Source organism: Micromesistius poutassou (genome assembly GCF_964030765.1).
Source record: "Micromesistius poutassou genome assembly, chromosome: 13".
Lineage (NCBI taxonomy): Eukaryota > Metazoa > Chordata > Actinopteri > Gadiformes > Gadidae > Micromesistius > Micromesistius poutassou.
In genome coordinates this window covers 7,881,625-7,900,520 of record NC_140283.1, presented here as the reverse complement: position 1 = coordinate 7,900,520, position 18,896 = coordinate 7,881,625, and the positions used below count along the sequence as shown (strand labels likewise).

The window sequence follows — 18,896 nt, the reverse complement described above, 5'->3', positions numbered from 1 at the left end:
GAACATTGATCTCCAGGTTGTAAGATCAGGTAATAAGATCACATATTGCTTTTTTCTGTTATAGTCTGATAATTAAACACACAAAGTTTTATCATCAAAAATGTAATGTTGCCATGGTTATTCTGTTGATATCCACGCTACCAAATGTCTTCATACGGGATTGCACTCGCTGAATAAAGTCAGACATTCCGGTCTGTGAACATATATTTATTTGACCCAGGATGAAACATATCTAATGGGTAGAGGGGGGGTGGTTATATCTGCCATAGAGTGATTCGGTTCCCAGGCCCCTATCCCCCGTATGACCCCCCCCCCCCAAACCCCATCACAGACCCCTGTGTGTTTGCCAATCCGATATGTGGGGCAGCATGCCCTTAGATCAACAAAAGAGGGGACCAGTGCGCCAGAGCCCACTATAGTGGGAAATGGGGGTGGTTGTTTTTGTTTATTCTTCCGTGTTAATGCCTACATATGTTTGCAACAGTAGGGCTTGTGCATCGCAACGGTCGCCTCCAGTTGGGAAGTATAGGCGCATAGGAATGTTATTGTGTAGTGATTAGTACATAGTTGTATCTAATCTAATTAAGTGTGAAATAATTTGACATTATGGAGAGTCATTGCTGTGGTTGAAACTGCCACAACTTTTCTAATGGGAGATGTGGAAAACAAAGTGGGTTTGTTTTGGATTTTACATGTGTCGCCAACAAAAAAATCATATGATGCAGTCTGATGTACAAGCACTTTAATCTAGAACACTCCTGTTATGCAAATAAAGCTGGCTGTATTGAGTATATTCTCTGGGCCTCTTTTGACCTTGTTTGATAGAAGCCAGATTAGTCCCAAATTATAACCAAAAGCAAAAGAAGGAGGTTCCATTTCCTCATTCTCTCTGCAATTTTACTACAATGTTCCTTTTCCCACCTCCGAATATGTGGTCAAACTGGGGCGCCCAGGTCCTCTGGCTGATAGACCACCCATCTCTCTGGGTCATAGGAAAATAAAACGTTCCTTTGTTTGGGGGTATGGAGTGCATTGGGGAAGAGACCATGAGTAGTAGCACAAAGACAGTGAATAAGGCCGTTTTAACCTTTAACAAAAATGTCTACATTTCTCTTGACAAAAACATACTTATTTCATGGGAACTTGAAAACACTTATTTGTCGATAAGAGACCTTGGTATATGACTAACGTGGTACGGGTAGTCTGCTCGTCAAGTCTTTACCCGTCGCTACATGAAAATAGGGTGCGTCAGACTCTTTGGGGTATTAGACATTGCATGCAAGCAAAGCCAAAGTATTTGAGAAAAAAATTATTGGATTAAGATGGATGTGCATGTGACCAATTCGTCAGATGGTCACTCATGGTGGAAAAAGGTAGCGTCAAGAAAATGTGGTTATGTCATCTGGTTAACATTTTCAACTGTGTAAACAGTGTGATTGTGTATCCTTGTATACCTGGACACAGAAAATATCTTAGCAACATGATATGAAACAAGATCTAGGAGTGTGGTGGCACGTGATGAAGTGTCTGGAACACGTTAGGACACTTGGCAACAGGAACAGTGAGCGATGGAAGAAATGATTCATCCATTACAACCAAAGGAATAACAAATGGTCTTGGCTAGTGGAAGTGCGGTGCTCCGTGATAGCACAGAGAAAAACATACAATGCAATTGAAAACACTTGCGCTCTATTTACAAAACCCCATTGTGTCTCCAAAACCCAACCCTCCCTCACAAACACATCATAGGAAGGCCCAAATCAACCAAAAAAAATAATAATCTAAAGTTTCCGATGTGTTGGTCCATGTGAGGGATACTAACGTTTTAGATACTTACGGGTTGCAGAGTTCACAAAATGGCCATTATCTATTCAGTAAAAGTCTTATCACAAAAGAGGTTGCTGATACGCAATTGTGGGCTAAACTGTGGTGGTGCACACCCTGTGATGGCTTGCGTGGCTCTTGAGTATAACACACTCACACATACACACAGCTCTGCTTTTATTCCTCACTGGGAGAAGAGAGGCACAGGGGAGAATGTGTGTGTACGAGAAAATCCACTAAATCAAGACCAATAGTAGTCCCTGGTCACACATGAGGGAGTACATAGGATGGCGACACCTGTTGATTGTCATTAGCTCAATTATCAAATCAAAGGGGAGATTTCTCACAGAAACCAACTTTTTGCCTCAAACAATACAGAAACAAAATATATATTTTTTATATTACACTGAATTTAAAACAAATTTATTTTACTGAAATGAAAAAATAAAGACAATCTTCATTTAACCGATGAGTAGTGCCATCTGAATTCAGTACAAGGACAATAAAAACATAAAACTAAACAAAAAATATTTTGCTGATGTCAATAGACACGTTATTGTATTTCATTAAGCTACAAGAAATTCCAGTACTTGTTAGTCTCCTTTATTGATGTAATTTTCAAGCAGCAGCTATTCACATTTCATCTTGATCATACATTCATAGAAATATATATTGACAAAATAATACATTTGAAAACTTTTTTTCATGAGAAAAGAAAATTTGCTACTTGGTTGCAACTGCAGTGGTTTCATGTGCTCTACAGAATAACCCAATAACTATCTCCTTTTTATTAGAATTATATATTAAACATTTAATGGGGTTAACATCAATTCAGATATCTTTTTCACATTGTCTTTTGCGCCAAGATAGAAAAAAAAAATACAAGTATTAAATAATAACATCAAATAAACAAGTCAAACATAATTGAAAGCCATGTGCAAATACATTCATTTAAAACTAAAGTGGCTGTTCAGAGCTCGGCATTTTAAGTAAGTGGTGCTTCCAGGAGTGCTAAAAAGATAAATAGCACAAATTACTTTGACCCTGCCAAGTTAAAAGTTTTAAGATGTATTAATGTGGGGATAGTAAGCTAAAAGAAAAAGGGTTTAAACAGCAGTGCATCACTTATTGTAATATCGGAAAAGAGAAATGGGAAACACATGGGGCCCCTACACATCTGAGCTCTCTTCACCTCCAATATTTAAAAAAATTCACTGGCGGAGGCAACAAATAAAAGACTCAACTGAGGCTGGCAATGTCTGTTTATAAATAAAACATTTTATCTGAAACAAATCTATATTTCCACAACAATCCATGTGCCCACATGGCACACTATTAAAACGGCTTAAATATAATGCAAGAACTGCAAAAACAATCTAAAAAATGTGCAGTCAATTGATTACTGGTAAGGATCAAGAAAACACCCCCCATCCCCTAAAGAAAAAGACTCCTTTAACCATTGAGGATATTGCGAAGCCAAATAAGGACTTCCTGAAATAAACCACTCAGGCTTTGACCTTGCCCGAGTCCATTCACCACAAACAGGATGTTGTAAGTTCAAAACGCTGACCCTGAAGCCCATCCCGAATGACTTCACTCCCAAAGTACATAAACGATACTTTTTTGATTGTTCGCAGATGAATTTAAATGTTCATCATATCAACAAAATTGGGACCCGACAACGGACAATCACACACACACTTTATGAATTTCGCCTACAAGGTTATGTTGGTTCACACATTATACATGTCCTGAAACAGTTCAGACTCATCTGAGATTATTACATTTCTTATAATGAAAATGAAATGGGAATTCTCAGTCATCTAAAAAACATGACACACCCAAATTGACCAACTAGCCCAAGCAAGCGAATGCAAACAGTGGCAGAATTAGTTCTGAAGGTTCCTCAAGCCTTAAGAATGCGGTTGCATCTGTACATATTTTGGGTGAATAGATGGCTGAATAGGTCATACACTGTTTAAACACGTGGGAGGAAAAAGAAAAAAAAAAAGGGTCCAGCATAATCTGGTCCTGCCAAGAAGCAGGGGCTTACATTGGTGTTACATGCAGAGACCATGCAGAGTGGTAGCGAAGCCGTCTCATGCAGCGCTTCCTTCTCCTGCAGTACTTAAGTGGCTTATGTGGTACTTGTTATACTCTCGTGTCCAGCGGATGGACGTCACACAGCTCCTGGGTGCCTCTGCATGTTCCAAAGCGTAGCAGAACGCAGGTATGCTGGGTTCTGGACTGTCGCGGGGATGTCTTCACTTCTGTCTGAGACTGACACAAAAGATGGAACACTGAATGAGCATCTCACATTAGCCATTTTCACATATGTCCTCCGTCTTTTCTCCGTATTTGTAGAGCAGGAGGTTCGACTGTGAGGGTCATTCACACTTACTCAGACCGATATGTGGACATCGGTGTCGCTCAGTCATCAGTAGAATCTCTGGCTGGTTTAGGGGGGCGGGCTTGCAAGGGGCGGGATATGACGTAGGGTCGAGATTCGCAAGAGGACGACCGCTGTCACTCACTGGTTTGTTTTGCTTTGACCGCAGACAGCGTGGAGGCAGAACTCATCGCGATCATCTTAAATGTTGGTGCAGCGATGCATCATATGACTGACTGACTTATATTCCGTTGCATCCACAACATCCGCATCGATCGATGAAAGATTGGAGCATGAGTTACAGACAAATAGAAGAAACGACGAACAAGAAAGGCGTCATGAACCGGAAGAAGAGTGTCTTTTTTGGCTTAATTTCACATCTAACAAACACTGGGACAAATGTAGTTGATTTCTGTGTTTAACTGAGGAAACAGGAAGTGGAAGGACGGGACCCTATAATGTTCAGCTAACTATTGTTAGCTGAACTTAGCTTATTGTTACGAGAGTTAGTGTATGTGTGTGCTCGAATAAAAAAAATAGTGCCAACATTTAAATATTTTTCAACCATTCAGCGAACACAAGGCAACAGGCTGATTATTGATTAGGGTGCGAGTGCCACTCAATGACATGCAAACGTAGACCGAAGCGTCATCAACACGCCCAGTCAACTGGTGTGAAATGCCGACATTCTACTACCAATTCACATATAAGGTAATTGACATTTCCGCCGGCCAAAATACTTCCTCAGGGGTAGTCTTTTTTTCAGGATGTCCAATGTCAGGATTTGTCATTCACATATACAGCCATTGTGAACTCAAGTCACATAACTTGTAAAATAACGTTTGTAAAAGAAATATGCAAGTGTCCTCCCTTAAGTGACCTTTAAAGAGCTACTGACAATTTTGATGGGCCTTGAACTGGTGTACATGAATCAGGTGTCTAAGGGCCCGTCCACACGGAGCCGTTTTTTGGTTAAAACGCAGATGTTTTGCATCGTTTTGGCCGATCGTCCAAACGAATCCTGTAAACGCATCGCATGAAAACGGAGTTTTCTGAAACCAGGTCCCAGGGTGAATAAATTCACAAACGCAGCCCTTGAGTGTTCGTCTGGACGGCCAAAACGCATACTTGCGTTTCGATGATGTCATCGCCACACCCCTCGAGCGTAACCTCTTGTAACCTGTGACGACGTCTCATTACAACAACTATGGCCGACTACATGCTTGTGTTCCTGCTGGAGAAGATATTGTGCCTATTAGGGTTACTATCGCAAAATTAGTGGTGGGCATAGATTAATTTTTTTAATCTAGATTAATCTTGGAATTAATCTAGAGGGCGGCGGCGTTGACGGCAGACGGCTGGTACGCGTCCGCCTACCGCCGTACCAAGGCGGGCAGCTTGGAGGAAGATTTGGATTATTACAACAACAACAACACCAACTATTTCGACGCTCTGATGTTACGATCAACCCAAAACGTGTCATAGCAAGTTATTTCTATTATCATTGCTACATTGTCTCCAGCATATGGCGCGATTATGGACAGTATATTTTATTAAACACTCCGTTTCTGGTTAGTTCAACTTTGAGAATAGATTAACGGCGATATTTTTTTTATCGCCCGATAAAGAGTCTCGCGTTAACGCAGCACGTTAACGCCGATAACGGCCCACCACTACGCAAAATATTATGCTCCTGTGCCACCACGCTGAGCAAAAAAGACTGATGGACAACCACATAAGCCACATTTTACAAACAAACAACAGCCATGCGTGCGCCAATTGAGACGATCAAAAGGGTTGCGTTAACGCTTTATTACTTGACTCGTTTCCGGTGAATTTCTAAAACTAAAACAGCGCCACCTATACGCCTGGAACATGAAGTAGCGTGTTGAGTCGTATTGAGATGGATCCGTGTGGACGCAAATGTTCTTGAAACGATGCCAGGGAAAACGGAGAAAAAAAAGATAGTTTTGGTACGTGTGGACTTGGCCTAAGGTTGAGCTAACACTCGTTTTTCCCCTGAAATTGCCCTAGATGCATGTATCTTGTTTCAGTGTTAACTTCAACACCTTGAACAACGTGTCTTGTTTGTCAAGTTTAGTGGTCCAAGAAGTTATGTTAGAAAGGATGAACTCATTTGTAGTGTACTTTTCCTACCACTTGTCAATAACAACGTGGACAGACACCCTTGTCTCTCAAACAACTTTTCACACAGACAGAAATGTCAGACATGGAATTGTTCCCTCCTCCCATTCAAATTCCATATTCAACACAGGCCTGTACTAGGCCAAAATTCTCCTGCCTTAATAGATCTATCTCTCCGACCAACTCTCGCTCTACTGAACACCCCAGCGCTGGCCAACAGTAGATGCCAGTGAAATTCTAGGTACAGCCATCACTGTTGGCAAGCCTTTTCCTTTTTTTTTTTGGACGCCCAGCGTCCATCTCCTCTGCCGGCCAACGGGGGCGACCGAAGAGACACTTCCCCGGAGGGGATCCCTGCGCTGCGGTTCAGTGGAGTCATCGTGTCACACAGAGTTTTGGGGAAAGCTGGCTAAGTGTGTCACAGGTCATAAACATAAACAGGTCCTGCACAGTAGGACCCCCTCTGCTCCGCCTGCAGGTCACTCCATGGGTCCCCCAAACTTTAAACCAACCTGGCTAATCCATCCTTAATGTTGAACACACCAAAAAGTAATCCTTTGCAAAGACATTGCTAAGATTCATTGATTTGTGATACAGGAGATTGCTGTATGCAGATTTGGTGTAATTTATTCTGAATATTATTCATTTAACTGCGGTGCGTCATATTTAATTGCAAGGAGTATAGCGTCAACATTAATCAATCCCCCATTAGGAAGATTGTAGTGGTTTACAATCTCCAAGTGCTGAATATTGTAATAAATTGTGCAAAGATACATTGACCGTTGCTGAACACTTGGTCTAGCAAATGACCTTTGACCGTTATACTATAAACACTTTACCTGCGTCAAGTCAGCTTGGCTGTGCAGAGCAGAGCGCCTCCTGTGTGCAGTGACTCCACATAGGCCAGGGCACTCTGCATGGAGGTCAGACAGTAGCCCTCCTCTCCAATCAGATAACTGTAAAATAACGACATGTTGAGTGTGATCACATCCAATTGGGGAGTTATAAACAAGCACATCAATTGCCTTTCACTTCACAATCGCTAAAGACCCGAGGAACCTGGCAGGAGACAGGCATGGAGAAAGACACCCGAGTGACCTTGGTGAATCCCCTCCCTAAACAGCCTCTCTGTCCCGCACCACCAACACAGCCAGCAGCTCGTCAATTCTCCAGACCCCTACTTCCCAAGAGGGTGGTCAGATAATATACCCCCTAACCCCCCCCCCCCCCACACACACCATCGATCATAGCAGCACAACAAGAAATACAAATCAACTTTTTGGCAACTTATTTTCTAGAGTCTTAGTAGAAGTGAGGGTGGAGCAGAGGCGCAGTGCAACACAGCGCCGAGGAGGAATGGCTGAGAAGAGGGGCTGACCCCAGGTGACCCCTGGACTAACGAGACCAAGACACGAGAGCGAGGAGGAGCCAAGAGCCATTACATTACGGCCTGGAGAAGAGAGCGAGGGAGGCTGGCTGACTGCCGGAAGAACTTTGGTTCGGTTGCTGCACAGTTGACTGATCCCCTTCCCTTCCACTAAGAAAGGCTGCAAATCACCGTGCTGTCAAGTATTAATTTAGACGGAATGGGAAAATCATAAATACTGGCATTCCTTGTCTACCGCCAAGCTAACCAGACTGCCAAAATTACAGCTGTGGTGATTGGTCTGTGTGTGAATGTGGCGACAACTAACTGTGTGCATGCACGCCAAAGTGTGTGTGTGTGTGGTGCCAAACAGCATCTGTAACCGTGGTCTGCACTCACACGCGATACGACTGAGTTGCATTACTCTCACTCACTTTCATCACTCTCACACTCTAAAGTTTTGGAGGCTTCATCATTTGCATCTGTCTGTGTACACATGCTGGCGTTCTCCAAACCCACGCCCGACCACAGAGATGCTGAGCTCTGACATCCCTGCTTCGGAGCTGCGGTAGTATGCACACCCTGTCCTCCGTGTGTGATGCACATTTTTCAGTATAGTTTACTCCACAGCTTTATCAATGGCACTTTTCCTAGAAACGTTCCTCTAAATGCAAAACATTTGCTTGGAGGAAAAATGCCACTTGACAAAAAGTGGAAAAGTGACAATATTCTAAGTATAAACCAATTTTGGGGAAAGTCTCAAAATAAAACCGCACAATTATAGGTGGGTCGATTTAACGGCGAGTGGCACACGCTAATTTGAATAAAACTCTAACGACAGAACATTGAAAAGATGGAAAAATTATTAAAATAGCTCTACACACAATCCTGCCTTTGAGTAAGTGGCAGACTGGCTGGAGAGGGCCCAGACACTTACCCCTCATGGATGAACTCTTCGAGGGCAGCGCACTCAGACACCAGCTGGGGAGAGTCGCAGCGGAGGGCCACATATGACAGGATGGGCAGCAGGTCGTCCGCGCCACTGCTCACAGGGACACACAGACACACATGGGTGAGGACCAGTAGGGAGAAAAAAAACATACACACATACACTACAGGGTTGGCTGAGATGAGTGAGTCCCATGGGGAGGAGACTGACAAGGGTCCTAATCGGATCTTGATGGGAAGGAAATGGTAATGACCGCTACACTTCTGCCCAAACAACAACCGAAAGGGAGGGCTAAATGACGGGCCCTCTGAGACGATGGCGGCTAGATAGCATGTTCTCGCTGGGTGCAGACCTCCAAGTATTTGTATATGTGGGCCCTCACACGCAGGGATTTCGGTAAGGCTCGCGTGAGAAGGTAGGCTGGCCGGCCGGCCGGGTCCCTGAGAGCAAAGCAACCAGATGAAAGCGGATACTGGAGATGTGAGAGCTTGGCTCACCAGGGTAGGTGGAACTTGCGTGACAGTGTACTGACACTCCTAGACAACAATCCTGTGCACAATCTCCTGTAAACACAAACCGCCAGTAAAAACACACACACACACACACACACACACACACACACACACACACACACACACACACACACACACACACACACACACACACACACACACACACACACACACACACACACACACACAGCAAATCATCCTCATTTGTTCCAATACAAACATCAGCACAGGGAAATAAAACCCATCACCCTCATCATCGCTTATTATTAAAATATCCCAATTCCACACATGATCAAACAGACCCAAAAGGACAATGGAAGGTTAGAAGGTTGAGAAGGAGGAGGAGGAGAGAACTGGGCGAGTGACAACATGAAGCGAGGAGAGGGAGGTTTGATGGGACAAAAGGTGCACAGCATAGAACAATTGAGCCGGTCACCCGAGTGGGTCAAGAACAAAACAAATGATTGAATGTGGAAACGCTTTTGGATATGAATGAAAGGATTAACAAAAGAGTAAGCAGAGAAGAAGGAGAGTGGCGCTGTGCGTGTGTGTGTGTGTGTGTGTGTGTGTGTCCATGATTTAATCAGGTAGGATCCAAACAAAATGATGTGGGGGATATATTTACTGTATATATATTTCTTATATCAAATAAAAATACAATCACCATGGCGGGGTGCTCTTGCCAAGGAATAATAAAAGGAAACAGTGGCTTAAGATTCAAAATTTGTTGATTTGTTCAACCATTATTTAACAATTAATGATAAAAACCGATAAGGACTGCAATATGTCAGGACAAGTCAGGGAAATATTACAAATGAATCCCAAATCAAGCATGGTTAAACAATATCCCAAATCAAGCCCTGGGGAAATCCATACCCCAGTTAAAAATGAGAAAAACCCTGGCTGTGATTGTATTGGTGCTGCCTCCATGAGCTACATTCATTTATTGTTCAGAAATCTTAAAATCTGAAATCAAGTTGACGCCCTTGTTTTGGGGAGCACCGGCAAGAGAAAGACTTGTCGACTACTCTGCCTCAATTGTGTCTGTCCGGTTTAGGATAATAGAGTTCATATGGGCATGACAATGGCTTCCTACGAAACTCAAAAAAAACTCTAAAAAACAGCAAGATCTCAATTCAATCCAAGAACATGCACACATATAGTTTGTAGCAGCCAATTAAACTGCTGACATTCCATGGCTTATTTTTTCTCTTAAAAACAACAACATCTCTGATTTAGAGAAAAGACTAGACAAAAAGGCTAATGAATGCCTACTCCCTCCACGACTGGAGTATTCCCTGGTCCTCCGTTAGCCTCATTCACCGTTATTCCTAAACACACATAAACATACATACTGGCGGACACCACCCCTCATTGCTTAGGCATGAGCTACACAGTGTTGTCAATACATTCATGATAGGATACCCTCTTCTCTTATAAACAGTGCCATCCATCTATTCTCTCTCCTTGGAAATGAAAAACAACTTGTTTACAAGATGATGTAAACTCACATACATCCCAGTAGTGCATTGCTTATTTTGCACTACTGACACGACGCCCAGTCTCCTGCTGTACTGTGCGTTCACTCTAGGTTCACTGACCCAATGAGCTTGATTCCTTGTGAGTTACCCTGGATGCATTCTATTGGTACTCTCTGCCCACTCTCTCCTTCCCCTGCCCTTGTTCCTTGTAGCACTCAGAATGCATCAAAAATACAGACGGACGACCCAATTTTAGGGCTGGCCCTTGGGAAGTGGTGCCCGACATGGGGCCATCAGACACAGGACAGTCCCCTGCTGGGCTGGGCCCAGTGAGCCCTGATCAGATCTGACAGGCCCAATGAACAAGGCAGGAAGCCTTCCAGGGATGTGTGTCCCACTGGACGACAGGATAAGTTGTTGTCTTTGTGCTATATTAAAGTATGACAAGCATCGAGTTCTCTTTTTGGGATAGAAAATGGAAACCTAGCTGCACTTTCAGTGCATTTCGGGGGATTCATTTGTGAAGGCATGAACGTTCTCACTCACATGGCGGCGCTTTTGGGCGGCGAGTCCACCTCCTGATGGCACCGATAGTCCTCGGCGCAGACGCAAATGTTCCGCAGTGTTCGAACTGTAGCAAAGCAGCACACAGAACGTCAGTAATATTAACAAAAAAGCTGCCAAATCAAATCAAGTTCACAGCCTACAAGTTCGACATGTTGAAACGGAGCCGCAGCACGGAGGTCACCATGACTCCACAGGGAGGGGGGGGGGGGGTCGCTGAACCACACTTTTAAACACTAGCTATTGGCTATTAAACATCAGACGCACCGATACACTCCAGCTTCCTCTGGGGGCAGCAGTCGTTGCAGAGCAGCTTCAGCTCCTGGACGGCTGACTGGTAGGGGTAGGAACACTGCTGCCCGCCGGTGTCCTGGGGAAAGAGTTTGAGCGGCACGCCGACCACCTCGGGCGAAGCGTCGCGGTAGCGCTTCATGCTACATTCGAAGGCCTGCTCCCTGTCCTTGTACACCTTCCTGCACACGCACACACGCACACGCACACACACACCTCTGAGCAAAAGCAGTACTAATGCTGCCCCATGCTGGCCAACAATAGGAATGCACAACTACATTTCTTTACTTTTGCTACCTACAATTTGTGTAACCTGTGTGCTTTATTGTTGCTAACCTTTAACTCATTTGTGCCTTAAGTCCAAGTAGTACACAACGTAAGAGCATGGTAAACATCTATCCAAGAGATACAATGTGTGTATGTAGCTTCTAAAGATAAAAGCCTTAAAAAGAGCAATTAGGTACAGCACTACCTTTGTTCTTTGCTACATATTTTACACTTTTGCTCATCATTCTCTAATATTGTACCAAGTGGGAATGTATATTTGTTTGTTACTTGTAGATTGGTACACAAAACAAAACATTGTGCAAGGGTTTGTTTCAGACTTAGGTGGACAAAAGCCTGAATTACCTGAAGAGAACCAGCAGGGGGCTCCATAGTGGTGCGAAGAAGGCTTCCTCTATGCTGGCTACACACAGGTCCTTAGAATTGGCTGTGTTCAGACACTCAAAGGACAGCAAACACAGCGAGAGCAGCTGATCTGAAACAACAGGCAGAGAGCCATAGGTCAAGACAGAACATATACTCAATAGACAGCATAAACCGGGTCTGCCTGGTTTTGGTTTCAGACTCTGCATTGCAAAAAGGTGGAACATAAAAAGAGATTCCTAAAAGGGGATCTCTGTTGCAGCCTACAGGTGAGCAATGCAGCCCCTTCTGAAGTGCACCCAATGCTCACCAATGGAAATGTGAATGTCCTTGACAATGGCCTTGAGGTGCTCCCTCAGCGCTTTCACCTCCAGCTCCTGCTCCCGGCTCTCCTCCTCCAGCGGCTGCACAGAGGGTTCAAAGGTCAGCTCGGTGTTGCTGTTGTCATGGGACGGCTCCCATTCCAGTTGGTTGAGGAACTGCTCCAGGTCCTCGAAGGAATTCTCCCGGTCCACAAGTAGCGGCATGACGGGACACTTCCCATCCCCCTTCTCAGCCAAGGTGACCACGAAGCTCTGGGATGGCGAGAGCGCAGAGTCTGAGCAGGACCTTTCTGTGATGACCCGCGTGATCCCAAACCCTTTGTTGTTCAGGTTCTTCTGAGGCTCTACATAGAGCCAATTGGATGAATGAAGAATACAACAAACAAAAAAAATTATGCTTCTCATTTTATCTGTGACTTGATAATAGTAGTTGTCTTTGTAAATTGGTCCTTTGTAAAAAGGAAAAGGCAATTAAATTGATCGATTAGTGTTCAATCGACTTTGCATATACTTGTTCTACCTTGCTAATAGCCAGCTCACCAAAACCATATAGCCAGCCAATAATTATTACTACTTGTATAGGTTGCAAATCTGTAACAATTTTGCATGCAAATCCGTAAGCAGCTGCAGAACTATCTTTTGCCAAGGAATATACCTGTGTGTCCTACAGTATGTCTTTACTAATATTGTGTTGTTATTCCTAAAACTACTCTGAACTTTTTTACTAAAAGTATCAGCCAAATGACTTAATGAATAATCCTAGATTTTGGAGTTTTACTCTTGAGAATCACCTCTTTATATAAATTCCTTCATACAAATGATAATTTTATAATTCAAGGGCAAAAATTACACTAGTGCTGCTGATGCATTTCCCTTTTGAAAGGCCGCCCATATTTTCAGTCGCATGCAAGGCAAAATGCTGAAGGCAAATCTGTTTCAGGTCTACCTTGATGCAGTTGAGGACTGCCAAGCAGGCCTTTACTGATGATGGGGTACAGACGGTCGTACACACGATACTGGTGCTTCCTCAGCAGTGTCATAACCGGGTGGTCGGGGCAGCTATTGACACAAGGGTTAGCAAAAAAAACAACATGAAGAAGCAACATCCAGAACATTGCCCTCTCTCTATCTCAATCTCCCCCTCCCCCAAACAGAAGCAAACACTTCTTGAAAATGGTTTCAGAAGTTACATGGCCACTCATGATGACACAGCAGAAGAGCAAACAAAACAATCAACTCTTGATTAAAATCCAGTTCCAGTTCACGTTTCGCCTCCAGTTCTGCGCCTACCTAAGCAAGTAGGACACTAAACCAGAGACCAGCGTGGGATCGTCAGGATTCTTCTTGAGGTTGGCCTTCCACTGTTTGGGCCAGTCCTGCAGAGCAAAGACGTACATGACCCGGTGTTAAGACACACACACATGCGCTAACACATGGCTCCCTCGCCCTGCTCCCCTGTGGCGTTCACCGGGACTCACGTGGTCCTGCTCGTACTCCAGGATGTTAGCGTAGATAACTCGCTGTTCTTGTTCCTCAGCGGTTGTTGTCCCCGACGCTGCAAATCTCCTGAAGCAAGACGGCCACACAAAGATTACAACAATCCTCTACCAAAAAAAAAATACATTCCATGAGCGCTAACTTTATTGACAAAACAATGATCAAGGCCACACCCACACCCAACCACATACTGTACCTGTTGGCCTCTTCCTGCAGCCTAAGTCTTCGCTCTTCCATCTTCCTTTGGAGCTGAATCATTGAATTAGGGATATACAACAACATTCCTATTAAATTAACTATCTAGACTTATTATTTGGCAAAACACATGCTAATAAAAGTCCTGTGTATTATGTATTATACTGAATAGAAGAATAACCTCTAAATAGAAGAAATAGTTGAGTAAAAGAAAATGATGATGTTATAGACGTGGCCAACTAAATAGAGTTTAAATACATTTAGAACAAAAGGATACAGCATCCTGTCTGGCTTGGGCTATGATGAGGTTCTCCATCATCTGCCGCTGGAGAGACAGGGACTGTGTGGTCACAAACAGAGAGAAACATTAGAGAGAAGAAATACTACTGCCATCTTATTCTGTATAGGACCCAGTCACATTCATTCTAACATAAATCTAATGATTATCTGAAGAAGAAGAAGAAGAAGAAGAAGAAGAAGAAGAAGAAATGCTTAGCCATTTATGTTCCCCCTCAAAAAAAGCTATACAGAAACATGCATGCATGTATATGTACTACTGATTGGAAAGCTTCAACTAAAATGATGTTACATTGACCTGAAAGCTAGTTTAGGAAGGGATTTAATGTGGTGCATGTACCAAAAAGTGTATTTAGTGTGGCCCAATAATCATATATAATGGATGTTACTGGGTTACCTCATTGTTAATTGGTAAATCTGGTAAATAATCCTATTCAAAACGTTGTGATTGGATGCAAAACCATGGTTGTTGTATTTTCCCATCATGCTCAGCTGGCATGACACTTTTTTAACTGGATTGAGACATTTATATTTGATCTAGCCTTTGGCTAGCCTTATTTCAAAAGGCTATTCTGTGATCTAAAGAGACTTAAAAGATGATGTTGCATCGCAGCTGCTGTCAAAGGCAGCTGCTGATTAAAATCCCCTCAATGCAAGAGTAGAAGAGACTATCCAAACGTTTAAGTTACGACTCTTCTTGTGGACTTTAAGTATTTTGACCTGGTTAAACAAAGTAACATTCAGACTTAACTCGGGATATCCAGGAGGGATGGACATCAAAATGCATCTTGAGGATTTTTGTTGACGATACTACGCCATATTGAGAGGACCATTTAAATATACCTTTGTTTTTGCCAAGTCTAGCATGAGAAACACAAATCATTCCACGACGAATTACTAAAACAATGACCCATTACTACCAACATTACTACAAACATTACTACCAACTTAAAACTCCAACGCTCCGATGCTTCCAAACGGATGCGATGTGACATCTCGATGTATCACCACTGAGCAGTTTATCCCAGGGGAGCCTGTGCAATAGTGCCTGATGTATTCCAGCAAACACCGAGGTTTAGGGATCTCTGTATAGCTCCACTGTCTACCATCACGTCTAAGTAACTATTTTTATTGGACAAAAGTATGGATACTCAAATTGAAATAGTGGCCGATACCGATCTCGCCTACTCGAGAACACATACATTAATGTAGGCCTAATATGCCTGTGTGTTATGCCTGTGTGTTATGCTCGTCAACGAACGCGTCAGTAAAGTTGCGGCTGAACTCAATCAATCCGGTATGCGGTTGAGGAAATTAAACTTTCTTGTTGTGAGGGCTCCCCCGTGGAAACAGTTAAACTAGAATAGTTTAACTAGCGTCATAAATACACAGCCCTACGTATCCACAATCCGAGAAGTCGGTGTAAATGTTCAGAGTCACTACATTCACCGTTTGAGTATGGATGTATGCAATAGGACTTTGAGCCGTATGAAGCCAAAGATCTTAGGCTCCGGTGGCTTCGTTGGTGATTTGTAAAAAAAAATGTTTTGTTGGGGGGGGGGGGGGGGGGGGCAAACAGTTTCATACATTCTCGGATGATTAAGAAAAACTAAAACGGGATTTACCTGTAAGAATGCCTTTAGTTTTCTCCAGTAATCCCGCGGCTCCATTTGGTTGTTATTACGACTGAACATTTTCCTTTTCTTTGCTTCCTTTTTTTAATGTCGGGGGTTAAAATAACTAGTGCATCAGAGGAACGGTATTTGCGATTCAGTTAAAGTTGATCTTTAAAACGTCCTTGTTCCATTAAGAACAAGGAGTAAATTGCGTTAAAAAAAACACAGGTAATCCTATATAATTACATATAATATATTCCAAAATGAATGTGTCTAAATTAAGCTATGGTGTCGAGCCACGCAATTCCTGTTCTCCGCAGAAATGGGCCTGGAGCCATTTAACAGAAACGGAGCAGTGATTGACTGCTGATTGTCAACCAAAACTTGCTTAGCGGAAAGGGCGTGAATAACACGCTTCATTTGTTTACCATCACGTGTAGGTATCTGCCATTGGCTGTGCTTGTTGGACTATCTTCGGTTGAGATGTGTGCTGTGTAATAGACATTGTTTCGAATTCAATTTATTTCTGTAAATGTTGGAGCCATTCGTTTCGAATAGATTGCACAATTGAAATTGCACTGATAATGGATAATAGGAAGAAATCGACCTAAACCATATGCTGTGGTTTAGGTCATATCTTCCAAATACCTGCTGCATCAAATAGACCCTTTGGGGTACACCAGAGATCAGTATTTCGTGGTTCATCGCGGGGGTTAGACTACTTTAAGTTACATAACATTCTTTGCATAGCATTCTCTTAAAAGGACATTTGTTGTTCAGCCTCACCCCTTTAATTTAGAATTGGTGCCCCCCCCCCTCTAATAAGGCCTTGATCAGATCACTGTTTAGACGGTGCCTTCAAAGACGTACTCACCAGAGATGTCTTTTGACAGGCTTGACCTGGGGCCAGCCTTGCTAGGCGAGCTTCATATTTAGCTTTCAACCTCTGGTTCACGCGTGATGCTTCCTCAATGGGCGTCAGCGCTCTACAGTCCAGACATACACATTAAAACATTGAGGAGTGTACAAAAATACAACTACTCCCATTGGGGTATACATCTTAGGGGATTAGCAGCTCCTTTATAGCTTGAGAATAGTGTGAGGTGAAAATCCTAAAAGATTAACTGACTTGTGAGGACTGGTTTAGACTCGTCACTTTATCAGATCATTGTTTTGCTGACATGATAGCTGGAATCAAATGGTGTTTTCACAAGCTGTGTGAGGTCTCATGGTTGTGGGTGACCCTTACTTTCTGCTTGTGTCCTGTGATTCGGCTGTTTGGAGCCTCTGGAAGACCTCAGGAGGTACAAAAGGAGTGGGCTCCTCATCCGCCTCCGACAACCCCCTGCAGTGAGGAGATTTTGACGGGCTGGCTGCTTTCTGAGCTACATCAATAAGCGGGTCATATTGAATGTCTGTGGGAAAAGAAAGAGAGCAAGTCTGTTTATTATTTAGTCATTTAGTGGACACTTTTTTATGACTCAAACATGACTTATTTTGTTGATTTCATGTTATCTTGCCCAAGGATACCTACCGTTAGACTTTTTCACATTTTATTTCACCACATGTTTATTTATATATATATATATATATCACACAGCAGAACTGAAAGAACAATTTTATCTCATCACCAGGGGTTTCCTCAGTGCTGATAAGGTAGCTGGCACCCAGAGCCTTTGGTATTTCTGGTTGGTGGGGCAGAATGGAAGGGGGTGGGGGCGAAGGGCTGGGGGTGGAGAGGTCCTGGGACTGCTGCCTCCTCCCTGAGAAGGACTTGGCTCTCTCCATACACTGCTCTGCTAGTCGGAACATCCGCTCCACCTCTACTGCCTCTAACTCGTTCCCCTCTGTGATCACAACAGAGAGAGAGAGAGAGAGAGAGAGAGAGAGAGAGAGAGAGAGAGAGAGAGAGATTAGAAACACTTAGCTTTAACGGTGATCTCATGACAGTTCAGATCTGATTATAACCTTGTTGACCAGGTTTGGACTCTTCGAGTTGATTAGATCAGTTGAGGGTACAATGATTAGGCTGATGACAAGTGTTGGTAAGCTCTGAGCCGTCTGCTTCTGGGCAGACCCAGCTTGATCAATAGGATATGTGCTGGACCAATGGGCTATGCAAACACTGATTAAATGAGCTAAAAAAATATAATGGCTACAATAGCTTTCTGTCCTATCATGTACACAAATCTTACTTTTCGTCCCCGCGTCTTCCAAAAGTGCATGTGATATGTAGTTTATACTCCTGAGGTATTCATAGTAGGCTTCCTGAGGAGGGTGGGGGGAGAGAGGAAATATGTTTTATGCTGCTATACCATGAACACAGACTAATAACAATACAAATGTATAGTTGTAAATACTGGATCATTAAAGGATCAATAGCGTGCTACTATAAGGTTTGACAGCACATACAGCGTTTTAAGGATAGGAAAGATAGTGGTAGTCGGTACTTGTGTTAAAGACTGAAGATAGCCTTTTTGTTTACATAATGTCATTGACTATGTCTGATAAAATTTTAACTAGCTTTAATCCCGCAGTATAACGAGACGACGTATTACCTTATGTTGGTTCTCTGCGTCCATTTGTATCGCAGTTTTAGCCATTTTCATGGCATTTTGAAGTGGCTTTAGTATTGTATCCGAACCAAATGCTGCCATAATTGCACCGGAAATGACATATGTTGTTCAGGGAAGTGTTGGTTGCACAATTGGGAGTGGTTCCCGTTCGCGAATTTTTTTTTTCGTAGGATGGTAGGGGCACGTACCGCTTTTTTCGCCTCTGATTGGTTAGAAGGGCTCT

At 43.2% G+C, this 18,896-nt stretch overlaps 1 protein-coding gene across 1 annotated transcript; it reads right to left on the bottom strand.

Moving 5' to 3' along the window:
• Positions 1-2,417: 2,417 nt before the first annotated feature.
• vps9d1 (VPS9 domain containing 1) lies at positions 2,418-18,754 on the bottom strand (the record flags this gene model as incomplete). The annotated part of the gene is made up of 17 exons (XM_084477210.1): positions 2,418-4,104; positions 7,198-7,314; positions 8,662-8,766; positions 11,213-11,297; positions 11,498-11,703; positions 12,152-12,281; positions 12,480-12,836; positions 13,439-13,551; positions 13,783-13,868; positions 13,971-14,058; positions 14,186-14,238; positions 14,462-14,524; positions 16,972-17,083; positions 17,347-17,512; positions 17,729-17,944; positions 18,293-18,365; positions 18,656-18,754. The coding sequence occupies 16 exons, from the start codon at positions 18,752-18,754 to the stop codon at positions 7,203-7,205; spliced, it is 2,064 nt and encodes a 687-aa protein (XP_084333336.1). The 3' UTR covers positions 2,418-4,104; positions 7,198-7,202.
• Between the last annotated feature and the right edge of the window lie 142 nt (positions 18,755-18,896).